General features: G+C 44.7%; 1 protein-coding gene across 3 annotated transcripts in view; it reads right to left on the bottom strand.

Moving 5' to 3' along the window:
• ZSWIM8 (zinc finger SWIM-type containing 8) overlaps positions 1 to 12,481 on the bottom strand; it is a 55,394-nt gene extending 42,913 nt beyond the window's left edge. Inside the window, exon 1 of one of the 3 annotated variants that reach the window (XM_069863675.1) lies at positions 11,556 to 12,481. In XM_069863675.1, coding sequence (XP_069719776.1) covers positions 11,556 to 11,733 — 178 coding nt within the window. In that variant the 5' untranslated portion in view covers positions 11,734 to 12,481. The remainder of the gene's footprint in view (positions 1 to 11,555) is intronic. The other 2 variants (XM_069863674.1, XM_069863673.1) reach the window with 2 other exon arrangements.
• Between the last annotated feature and the right edge of the window lie 310 nt (positions 12,482 to 12,791).

Genomic DNA, 12,791 nt, shown 5'->3' with positions numbered 1-12,791 from the left:
CCGGGTTGTTTTTTTTTCCAAGCGTCACTAATTTCAAACTTAGTACGGCTTGCAGTTCGCGTTCTGATGATCTGAGCTATTAAATAAAACATCTCTGACAAGCCCATTTCATGATGGTTTCTTTGCTTTCTTTATGTGTACAGAGTTAAAAAAAACCCCCACACTAAACACAAAAACTAGTTGACCTAACTTCACTCTCCTGTACAGAAATGGCATCATCCTTGTGCTGACACCCAGCACAGAAACTGCCTCCCTAAACCGTTTTTGTTGAAGAATGTGAGCACCTAACAGAGGAGGGTTCCATACACTCAGCTCAGCTTCTGCTGTTTCAATATTAAACTGAGTTAAAGTCTGTCATCTTTATGTTATTATTTTTAAAGGTAGATTTTTTAAACCATAAAACATGTGAGTACCATGCCCACTCCTGGTGACACTTCCACAGGACTGTGAGGTACAAAAAGCCCTACAAAAAGCACACTGGTGAGGATTGGCAGTGCTAAGCAAGTCAGAACTACAACGCAGCAGATGCATGATGTGTCTGTGAGGTTCAAGAGTCCTAACCCACTCAGAAAGAACACGCCAAAAATCCCACAGTCATTTCCCAACTTCCCCTAGAGTAATTCATCACTTTTTCCTGTCAGCAAAACCCTTCTACCAGCATCAGAACATTCTGTTGCCGTATGGGGTGGCCATGTTCTAATTTCAGAAAGGCTTTCTCAGAGATGCCCTGGTTCCCAGTGCTCCCTTTGGAAAGTTAAAATGATGCTGAGACAAGCAAGCAGACACCAATGAAGAGTAGGGGTTCTCAGGTCAGTCTGCGTGGCACACATACTAACACACACAGCATCTACTTTCCCTGAATTTCTAGAGATTTCTGGGGAAACAATTTCTTCTTTCCACAGTCTCTCCAAATAAGCCAAATCAGAGCTCCCAGCCTGGTGCCACACAGGTGAGAACTTGAGACATGCGGAGAGAGTCCAATGACCTCTGGTTGCAGATCAGTGAGTCAAATCCTCTTGTCAGCCAATCCACATAAAATTTTGTTTGAAGCCTCCACAACATTATTCAGAAACATCCTTTCAGCCCACAAAATATCAGTGAATGCCATAATCCTACTGCAGCAACAGCCAACAGGGAAACTACTACTCTTGTCACAACTTAATCCATTGGGAGAAATCCCAGTTTAATGAAGTAACGTTGTACTGGCATTGCCAGGGACATCTGGGGTGCTACCTCCTGCTGAGCAGGCCCATGCCTGTGGAACAAGGCTGATGCTTCCTACTACAGGGCTTCTTAGAAAATGATGCGAGGAACAGCTCCTTAAGGCAAGCAGCTATGACACGCACACGTGCAGATACAGGCAAGCTTCCCAATCCACCTTCTTGAAGCAGCTGCTTGCTTCCACCCCCCTCCCAACTTAATCTGCAGTCCCCTGTGTCAGCAAGAACACTTTTGGAGGCAAAACATTGAAGGAATCCTCTCTTCAGAGCAGCGGGACATGATAATGAGAAAACATGAGAAAAACAACCACCCCTGTTGGGTTCCTTGTTTCACCACTGGTAAACATGACTCAAGAGTTCCAATAAGCCCAAGAAGCTCTGATTGCCAAGCAGATAACCCACTGTGCAATCACCCTCACAGCTCCTCTTGCAATGAGTAGGCACTGCTGAAAACTTTTTGTGTCCTCCAAAGTCAGCTGGCTGAAGAACTGATTTCCCTTCTATCTTTACAAACTTGTATTCCTTCTGTCCTTAAAGCACCACAGCTACAACACTGCCGCTATCTTCGAAACCAAATCTATAGGAAAAAAAACCCACGTGAATCCATTCTTCAGAACCTCAGGACAAGGCAGAGGTGGAAAGCTGCAAGTTCTATTTGGTAACCAAAAAGATGTTTGATGGGGGAGGAGAGGGAAATAAACATGAAATGAATATCCATTATTTGGTTTCATGACTCTAGGGCAGAAACACCATCACTAAACTCAAATTCCTAAGATGCTGGCCACCTCAGTTCTGCCTCCCAGTTCACATAAGCTTCTGCTGCAAACACATATAACACACCCACAGAAAAACCTCTGCTCTGAGCCAACATCAGAACCTCTCCAAGCACAAGTCACATCCAGATCAGAAAGGAAAGTTGTGTTTTGTATTTACCTCTATTGCTTGTCCTATGCAATAACTTTGAAAGCCTTCTGCACGGGACTGTACCGATGGAAGTGGAGTGTTCAATGTTGTGTCAATGCCTTATGCCAGACGAGATCTATTTGTCTCTTCATAAACTCTACATCTCAAGAGCAAAATGTCAGTAAGCTCTTTCCTCAGCTCTCACCCGCTCTGACATGACTGAGATTCCAAACTGTAACACCAGCATCAGGCATTCACACACAGCACCAGCGATGCAGCATTCACAACCTGATATCCTCCTCTGGCAACTCAGAAAATTCCTAATCCAAACACTCTCCCATTTCCCTCCCTGAAAAAGGAATTAATTTCAAAAAAAAAAGAGCAGCCTGGGCAAGCACGCAACAGCTGTTAGAAACCATAAAATGAACAGCAGGTTTGTGTAAAGCAAGACAGACAGCGCTACAAAACATTGTGTTCATGCCAGTACTGGCCAGGGTTTCGTGGCAAACGGGGCGGCTTGCGCTCAGAACAACTCCACAGCTGATGAAGCAGATCAGCTCCAGGCCAGTCGTTGCCTCTGCACTACTTCTCACGCTCACCCCATGCAGAACATGGCTGGATTGTGCATTCTGACCACAGACATCAAACATCACCTACTTCTTGGAAGAAACGCTCAGCGCTACCAGTTATTCCCCCCTCAGCCCCACATAAGGTATTTTAAAAGCTCAGAACTGACAAAAAAACAAGCTACAAAGACTAACAGAGACCAGGTATTTTTCTGAATGATGACAACGCAAACACAAATAAAGAAGTCATCACAGCTAAGCATCAATTCCCATCAGGAAGTATTGATACCTTCTCAAAGTCGTACAAAACACTGCAACCTCTGCTACTGAATGTGCTGCTCTCTAGCATCAGTATCCATCCTTAAGTGTTCCATGTAAAATTAATCTCTAACCAGGCTTTTTCCTGTGCCCAAATCCCACAGCAGCATCACTTGGCCTCCAAGCAAACACACTGGCAAGCACCAAAGAGCTGCATTTACTGAGCACATCAGAATGAGATCAGGGCAATGTTGTTGGGGCTGATGGGAACTTGTCTGAAGAGAACAGATCAAGGATGAGGCATTCCCAACTCTACAGTTAAAAAACTCAACTAAACAAACATCTGTTAGGAACCAACAGAAGATACCACCTCTTAATATCACCAACAAGAAACCACTAGAGGCTTAAAAATCTGTTTCACAGACAAATCAGAAGTTAAAAATCCAAATACTTTGAAAAAATCCTATCCGACTCCTGTTTTTATCTCCTTTGGTTTTGTAACCCCACATTCATTGCTTGAAACAATACAGCTTCAGAGGAGGTAACAGAAATATGGAATATGGTATTTTGAAATTAGAGCTAGCACTTTAAACATTTGGTATATTACGCATCACTGCTTTTTAATCTTAAAAAAAAATATCCAGGCCTAATGCTTTAGCTGGTTGATGCAAATCTGCTTCCAATTTTGTGTTTGGAGGACTTGGCAGGGTGTCACAAAGCAGGAGAAGGGAGGACAGATATTAATACCAATAAGGGGCATTAAAACAATGTTGAAAAAATAACTTCTAGACATGACACTATTTTAAATTACTCTTATAACTGCTTTACAGTCTTAAAACTAGATAGGTGACAGGAGAAAGTTGCTGGTCTAGAAAGACCAATGAAATTTTAGAAGACACCCTGACACATTAGGAGCTAAAGAATAAAGTGGGTTTGACTCTTTGGAAATGTTACTTAAAGACATAAAACAAAAAAAAACCCCAACATAAATAAATTCTAGATATTCTAAATAGCCAAACATTTATTCCACAGAGTTCATTAAAGAATGTAAAACTTCTTTTGAAGCTATGCACTCCTTTCTTCCTTTGGAACAAATACTATACAATAACTAGGACATCAGACAATTAAGAGGAGATGGTCTCTACTCCCACTTTTGTAACCAGCATGAGATACTGTTCAAATCAACAATGTCCATTTCTGGTCCCTCAAAGAGATCTGAGGGAGGAGGAGGAGTTTTTTGCTTAAAAAAAACCCCACGCTTAATAGCTATCTCTTCAAAGACACATATCACGCCACTAGGACAAGAAGTGACACCAAACCCGAGCAAGAGAAACATGGAACTGACAACAGCCCACTCCAATTCATGATGCATCTTGGCTTGTATCAGAAACGGCGTGACCAGCAGGTCCAGGGAGGTTATCCTCCCTCTGTACTCGGCACTGGTGAGACCGCTCCTCGAATACTGTGTTCAGTTCTGGGCCCCTCACCACAAGAAGGATGTTGAGGCTCTGGAGAGAGTCCAGAGAAGAGCAACAAAGCTGGTGAAAGGGCTGGAGAACAGGCCTTATGAGGAGCGGCTGAGAGAGCTGGGGTTGTTTAGCCTGGAGAAGAGGAGGCTGAGGGGTGACCTCATTGCTCTCTACAACTACCTGAAAGGACATTGTAGAGAGGAGGGTGCTGGCCTCTTCTCCCAAGTGACAGGGGACAGGACAAGAGGGAATGGCTTCAAGCTCCGCCAGGGGAGGTTTAGGCTAGACGTTAGGAAAAAATTCTTTACAGAAAGGGTCATTGGGCACTGGAACAGGCTGCCCAGGGAGGTGGTTGAGTCACCTTCCCTGGAGGCGTTTAAGGCACGGGTGGACGAGGTGCTGAGGGATATGGTTTAGTGTTTGGTAGGAACGGTTGGACTCGGTGATCCGGTGGGTCTCTTCCAACCTGGTTATTCTGTGATTCTGTGTGATTCTGTGACACCTCCACCGACTGAACACGCATGCCTGGGTTTTCTGAAACTTCCCATCACTTTCTGAACTTTTTTTGCAGCAACCTGCAAAACAACCTCTAATGGTCAAGAGTCACAAAGATTCACCCACATTGCAGGAGATGAACAAACAGCAGACCCAGAAAACGCAGATACTGAAACCAAGTAATCTGTCTAGAAATTAAGACTCACTGTGATAGTAACTAAGCTGTAATGTTCCAGGGTTTTCCTGAGGACAGGAATTACATCTTCTCCTACACATTTTGTAATCTATCCAACTCCCTTTTGCTCCTGGCCTTTATCAGCACCACTCCAGAAGCTGCAGGAACATGTTTTTAAGTTTTACTCCCCACTGTGTCACTGATGGGTGACCCAAAGTACAGAGGGGACCCAGTACAAAGAACAAGGTGCTCTCTGGTGGCTGGAAAACAAACAAAATTTGTCTCCTGCTTACAGCATTGGATCACACAGATACTCAAACACATTAATGAAGCAAAGAAAACAACTTTTGGTGCTAGCATTGAAAAAAGTGACATAAGAAATAGTTTTAAGCATGAATAAAACCTTGTCAAGCATGAAAGGAAAAGGCTGTTTTAGCAAGCGTTACCCTGAGTAAAATGCTAAGTGATCAGAAGACATGCATTTAATCATAGAATTACACTTGCCCAGCTAATGACATACTTGAAACCTGAAGTGTGGCTTGAGAAAAATCCTGATACGTTTTGTCTTCATTTTGTTTTTACCTTAAGGCAGATCTAGCTACCTACACGTAATAAATAAATAAAAATAAACCCCACTTGTCAGCAACGAAGAACAGGTCAAAGGGAAAAGGGGAGGTGGGGGAGAGGGGAACATGACATATAGAAAGATATACAAAACAAAGGAAGAGCACAAGCCAGAGTAGTCAAGGATCAAACCTAGATCCTTATCCTTGATTTCCCAGGCAAACATGCCCCAGGGAACAAACCCCCTGTAGCTCCAGTCTGCCTGAGATTCCAATAGAGCTTCTGTGACCTCTGGTCATCCAGCAACATAGGGACCTCTTCAAGGTGAAAGGATGGAGAGCACAAATACAAAAAGAAACATCCATGGAAACCCGGAAGAAAGATGAGACAGGAGAAAATGAGGCATTTCCCAGTAGAATTAATAGACATTAAAATAGTGAAAGAATGGGCAAGACTTCTTGTGAAGGGAGGAGAATTTATCTACAGGAAGGGGCCAGAAGCCCATACAAAGTTAAACTTGGATGGGTCATTTAAAATCTCTGCAGTAAAAAAGCACCTTTTCCAGAGAGCTCTTTCATGTGGTTTCTAGCGAGAGGGCTAAACACACCTCAAAGACACAGGAAAATGCAAATGAACTGACAAGTGTGTGAGAGTCATTCAACTTGTCACCCTTCCAACAGATAGGGGCATTACTGCATTGTGAAACCACCATTTTGTTCAGTAGAACCTTCTAGACAGCTTCTGAAACCCACATCCTGGCTCTGAAGCAGTGCCATTAGCGATGCCAGTTAGTCTTGACAAATGGCTGTCTCTAGAGCTGCTTTGTGGTGTCTTCATCCAATGAATCCATTGTTCCCTTCACACCTTGTGTTACCACCCAGTGAGTCCCTTCCTCAACTCGAACTTTTGATTCTGCTATAAAGCCAGTCAACATGACCATCCACGATGGAACAGACCACACAGGTAGGTGAAATTAATTTACTAGGGTGATAAAATATAGAGAAACCTATTTTCTGCCAGCAGCTAAGCCTTCACTTTCACATTATATTTACTCTTTGGACACCTAATCTCTGCTTACTTCATAGGCATCTCCAATATCTTCTCGAAAACATTTATATTTCTATAATTCTGTTGCTTCTATAAAGAAACTCATTAAGGAGCTACACAGTACTTTTACTGTACAGTCACCATTTTAAGTTTTGAAATGTTATTAGCGAACTTGGATATATTATAACATATATATTTGGGCTAGAACAGATTTGTCATGTGTTGTACTAAATTAAAAAAACACAATAAGAGATGGGCCACACCAGTACCTCCCAGAAGCACAAGGTGACTACACCATCACGAAACAAAACAAAGCAGCAACTCACAGAACCTTCTTTTCTAACCCCAGGCAGCGGACACACTTCGGATGACACCAACTTTCTTCTTGGAAAATAACAAGCGTCTGAGGAGCATGGTATGGATTTGAAAGGGACTATGTTTCTCCCGCTGCTTTGTGCAATTTCTGCTGAGCAAGAATTAACTTCAATTTACTAAATAGTTATTGGCTATCATGAGGAAGAAGTGCTGCTCTCCAAGCTATTTATTCATGTCTGCATAAAGGAACGAAAACCAGTCGCTGCCGTTTCACCATTGTGGACGCTGCTCAGACTTTGATCAGGCTGTCTGTGAACAGATCATCCCCACACCTCAGACTCTGTCTATTCCCTGCCAAGGATTCCCTCTCCGCAGCTGCTCTCTTTGAAGCACTGTGCCCAGAACTTCACGTTGTGGGCACTCCTTACAGTTCAGAAGAACATAAACTGTCTGGGGCCTGATAACAAGAATGTTTTCTAGGGGGATTACTGCCTGCATCGGTTCTTTGTGCAGATTGAGGGGGTTTGCAATGTAGTCTGCAATGATTCAACCTCACAGCAAAGGAAAGAAAACAAATCAAGCTTTCTGACTAGCTGCCTATTGAAAATCATTTCAACACAACTCACCAGCACACTTCCAGCAGAAGCCAATGTGACTGAAAAAATACAAACTGAGCAAAAATATAATGAACACACTATTTAGCAACCCCACAGTATTTGTGGCAACTTGTTAAGTGTCTGGTAAACACTTACACTTCAGAAGCTGTGACACAGAAAGGACTAAGGGTGGGAGCTCAGAAGCTTTTGAGAAGAAACCAAGCCACAATGCGTTTGAGAGATACTGAGTGTGCTTGAACACATACCCCAAGGCATCTGCCACAAAAATCCTTATATGGAGAGAGAGAACTGAAAACAAAACACTGCAGAAATACTGGACTTACTTTAATTACCAATGAAAAAATATAACTGTTTAAAAAGTGAGAAAGGAAATAACAGGATAATAATGGCTTTTCTAATGGTTTCTGGGAGAGAAAAAACAGTCCAGAAAAGTGGGGGAAAGACAAGCAAGTGTATTCATTGGTAGAAGGTAACAGACTGAGAGAACATACTTTGATGAAAGAGAACTGGAGCCACAGAGCAACCTGGGGAACCAGATGGTTCTGAACACATTGCAAGGACATTGTTAACCCAAACGTCCATTCATCTTCACGCCAGCACCAGATCCCCAGTCTGCCCAACACAGCTGAAAGCTTCTGACCAGTGACAGACAGGCAGTGGGCAAACATCAGCTATACACATCACTGCAGTCAAAATGAAACAGAGGGTGAAAACAAGCAGCCAAAGCAGTCTAAGGGAGCATGAATCAGCTTTAAAATAAACATTCAAAACTATTAAAGGACTCTTTGTATTCCCGAAGTCGACATGCTTTGCTGAAGTGTCCTCTGGAATTTCAGTACAGGTCAATCAGTGGAGACAGAGTAATTTCAAAATCAGAGGGCATCCACCAAGTGGACGTGATGCAGTCCTCCCTCACATCAGCAATCCTACATTTAAAGAGAAAACTCCTTCTATAAAGTGATATAAGAGACTATAAAAGGACTTTACCACAATGTAAATTAAAAGAGAGAAAATCAACCAGTGACATCCTGTCTGATGTAGCTGCCAAGATATCAGGTTTTATAAGGACTTCAGTTCCAAGGATCGTATCAGAGAAACTCTGACATTCTTCCTCACCTTTCTAGCAAGCTGATGGGGTGACTGACAAACAAGTGTACAACTTCACTTTTGGGTGAGCTCTGCAGTGAATGGTGTGTGTATTTGCAACACACTACCCCAAGCCTGACTGTCAGATTTACAGTGAGCACAATCGTAAGAAGAAAACAAAAGGTTCAAAAAAGTACAAAAGCCATAGCTGGCGTGGGTGGATGTTTGTTTGAGGAAGGGAATCCCCAGCCAACAGCACTTCTATCAGTCTCAGGGGGGTTCTCTCTGAACTAATTAATGAAGAATTGGATGCTCACAAGGACAAAATGAAAACAACTGGAAAAGCTAGAAATTCTTTTCATTACATAACTGGTCTGGCTGATTCCAAATCAAAACACAGGCTGAGTTCCAAATGGGAGGAAAAGGCTAACAGAATACAGATCCTCTTGCTTTTCCTTAGCATTTAACACTGAGAACTCAGTGTCTGACCTCATTTTCTGTTTGCGTGGGCAACTACATCACAGGCCACTGCAAAAGAGTAAACTGGAAATAAAACCACACAGCTCAGTTTGGGGTGATCACAGTTTAGAAGACTGACTACAACTGACAATCTCAAGATCCACCAAGTTCTTACTACAAACTCCTTTTTCTGACTACACAAACATAAGGTATCAAAAAATAACTAAATAGGTGCAGTAGTTCTGAAACCCAAGGAGATTCCAGATGGTGACGGATCCCTCATCACACCAGACTCAATGGCAACACACTGTGTACAATAAAGCACCTGCAAGTGTTCCATGTTGGTAATATTACATGTGACTTCATAGAGTGGGTAAATTATTTAGGCAGCAAATCCATGAACACGTCTCAAAATAACTCTGAGCAAGGCCTGGGAATAGCCAGCAATGAAACCTTTAAGGCTAGCAGCTGTATCCTTTCAGAATGCCTCTCTTGTTAAAGTACAACTTTTGTACAAAAGAATTAAGCCTCTACTGATGAAACCTAATGAATATGAACCAAGTCGAAGTGACACAACTCTTTGCCTACACAGGCCTACAGAACCTGGAGCAGCAACATCTCAATGTGGTGTAACTAATTACAATCATCACAACACTAATGTCAGCTATTGCAATTCTCCTGTTGGCAAAGAGACTGCGGACTGCAATTGCACACAATCACCTGAAGTGACGTCTCATTTTAATGCAACAAGTGGATGGCAGCAGAGAGAGCAACTGCTGCTTGCTTGTAATCTGGTCAAGAGAGCTCAAGGAACCAGGCCAAGACCCAGATCCCACACTGAAGCAGTAGAGAAGAACTGGCTAAAAGCATCCCAAAGTTGAACACAACCACCTTTTCAAGACCCAGAGATCTACACAAACCAGTTCCATACACCTCTGCCACACTAGAGATGGCTTCATTGCCACAGGAGCTTTCTCAAAACTTCAGCTCTCCTGTGCCTGATGCTTACTTCTACATCTCGGGATCCATAGCTTTAGAAAACACAATGTCAGTATCGTTCTTTTTTACACCAGTTCCTTAACAAAACCTATGTGTCTCAGCAGCAGGACCCAAGAGAGCTATTCATACGGGATACGTATTCAGCATTTCTCTCTCTATCTTTTTTTAGTTTCCATCTAACCCTCAGCTCTAACCATGACCAGCCAAGAGATGCAGGCAGTTTCATATCTGGGACTGGAGTCAGGTCTCAAATTTACTAAAAATGTAAAACTTGAGTTGCTCTGGAAAGCCAACAGTTAACAAAAAGTGTATTTTCGAGTCCTAATCCTGTAACAAGTGGATGTTTGTCCATAGCATTAGCGTGGCCAGACTGCAGCACAATTCAATATAAACGGTACTCGTACATGCAAGGCCAACATTCAGAAGAGAATGAAGTTTTGCAGTTCCAGACAAGGAGATGTTAACGAGGCAGCTGATGGCCACAGAGGTCAGCAGTAACAGAAGAAGTACTAACACTGGATTGAAAGGAAAGAAAGGAGATAAAAAGAAGGGTAGAGAGGGTTTGTGTAATTTCTGTTAACTGTATGTCTGGCTCTGTGTGGTGCAAACACCACCCAAGTTCTAGGGTCAAGACTGTCATGATTAAAAGAGAAATTTTGTTTTACTTAAAAAAAAACCAAAAACAAACCAAAAACCAGAACAAGCAAAGAGTTAGTAGCTACAGGTAATTTCAAATACTTTTACATTGCTAATGTTATCTACTTTCCTCTCTGCTATTAAAAAGAGATTACTAACAAATGAAACATAAGTTTTGAAACAGTCACGTTGTAGTTTGCTGACTTCTTTTGACAGTCTGAAGGCCCACTTGCTCCAGTACTGCAGAGGAAAGTTTGCTGGTTTACTAGAAAAAAAAACCGTACAGAAAAAGACAAGGAGGACAGACTGCTCTGTACAAGGATGGCTCACGTGCCTCTACAGGAGGAGTTTCATAGCAGTTAGAAAAACCTTCACCAAACCGTAGTGTATTTCAGTCCATGCAAGTAGGCACCTAGGCACAGTTATTCGCAACAGAGGCTGCAGTTTGTTTATAGAAAACTGTTTTCAGACTTCCAAGAGCAAGCCCACAAAACCTGCTCAGAAAAGCACCACTGTGACACTACAGAGCACATGCAGGTGGGAGCTCCCCAGAAAGACAGCTTCGTCTCAAGGTCCCCAGTAAATCTTCAGTTTCAATCTTTGGTCAAAAAAGATCTTGACAACGACTGCATCTCTGCCTCCTCTCTGCACCTCATGCTCCTCCGGCAGAGTTCCTCTCCCACCAAACCCCTTGCCCCACACTGTCCACAGCCCAACGAGCAGCGCAGCACAGCCAGTGACCTCACCTTTCATTTTGACAGTGGGGGAATTGGGTCCAGCCGATTGCTTCCTCCATCCTCTCCAGTTCTGGCAAAGGCTCTCAGCCTCGGAGATGAAGGAACAAAGAGAGTCTTCCTCAAAGCGGTCCGAGTCTTCAAACGAAAACCTCTCCCCGTCCTCCCACTCTGCGAACATGAGTTCCATCACACCCGACAGGCGACGCGGGGGGGGAAGAAGAAAGACAGAAGCAGCACTGATCGCTTTAACAGGTGGATGGTCTGGAGGACTGCTGTGGTGTTTAAAACCTCAGGTTTGATTCAATCCCCATTTTAAGGAAACGGGAAAAGGGGAGCCAGTGTTTTCTGATGGAGAAGCAGGAAATCAACCCCAACGGAGGGGGAAGCTCGTGAAAATACCAGGAAAAAAAACACAAAACAGCGGAGTTCTTTATGAAGTTAGAAGCGCCGATGCCGAGGCTGCGCTGTCTGGTCCCGGGGAGCCGCCTCCGGGAGTCCCAGCGCTCCCGGCGCTGGAGATGAGGAACGGGGACGGTTCCCCGGGCGGGGGTGCTCTGAGGGGAGCTGTGTCCCTGAGGGGCCGGGCTCCCTGCGCTTGTGCTTGGCTCTCACTCCCGGTGCGGGAACCGGATGGGACGGGCGGGAAGGAGAGGGGACGCGGGAGGACGGGACAACTTCCCTCCCGCTCACGGGGGCTTAAAGACACCCCGGCGGGCGGCGTGAGCTCCCGGCGTCCCTGTCCCCGGCGGGCAGCGGCTCCGGCCTCATGAGGGGTGCGAGCTGGGGGGGGCCGCCGCTCGCCGCCGCCGCTCCCGTCGCGGCCGAATCCCCGCCGCTCTACGTGCCCATGGCCAGCGGGCCCCCCCCGCGCCCGGCCCGGCCCCAGTTCGCTGTCCGGCGGCGGCGGAATCCCTGCCCGGCGCGGGCACCAAGATGGCTCCGCGCTTCCCAGCTTCACCCGCGACACCCCCGCCGCCAGCTGAGACCCGCTTCCGCCGCCGCACTTCCGGCTTCCGGCCAGGGTCGTAGAGCTGGGAATCACAGAATCCCTAGGTTGGAAAGGACCCGCTGGATCATCGAGTCCAGCCATTCCCATCAACCACTAAACCATGCCCCTCAGCACCTCATCCACCTGGCTTTTAAAGATCTCCAGGGAAGGGGACTGGACCACCTCCCTGGGCAGCCTCTGCCAGTGCCCAGTGACCCTTTCCGTGAAATATTTTTTCCTGATGTGCAGTCTGAACC

This window comes from Phaenicophaeus curvirostris, chromosome 9 (genome assembly GCF_032191515.1).
Source record: "Phaenicophaeus curvirostris isolate KB17595 chromosome 9, BPBGC_Pcur_1.0, whole genome shotgun sequence".
Lineage (NCBI taxonomy): Eukaryota > Metazoa > Chordata > Aves > Cuculiformes > Cuculidae > Phaenicophaeus > Phaenicophaeus curvirostris.
Note: the sequence above shows the minus strand (reverse complement) of the source record. Positions and strands in the feature narration are given on the sequence as shown.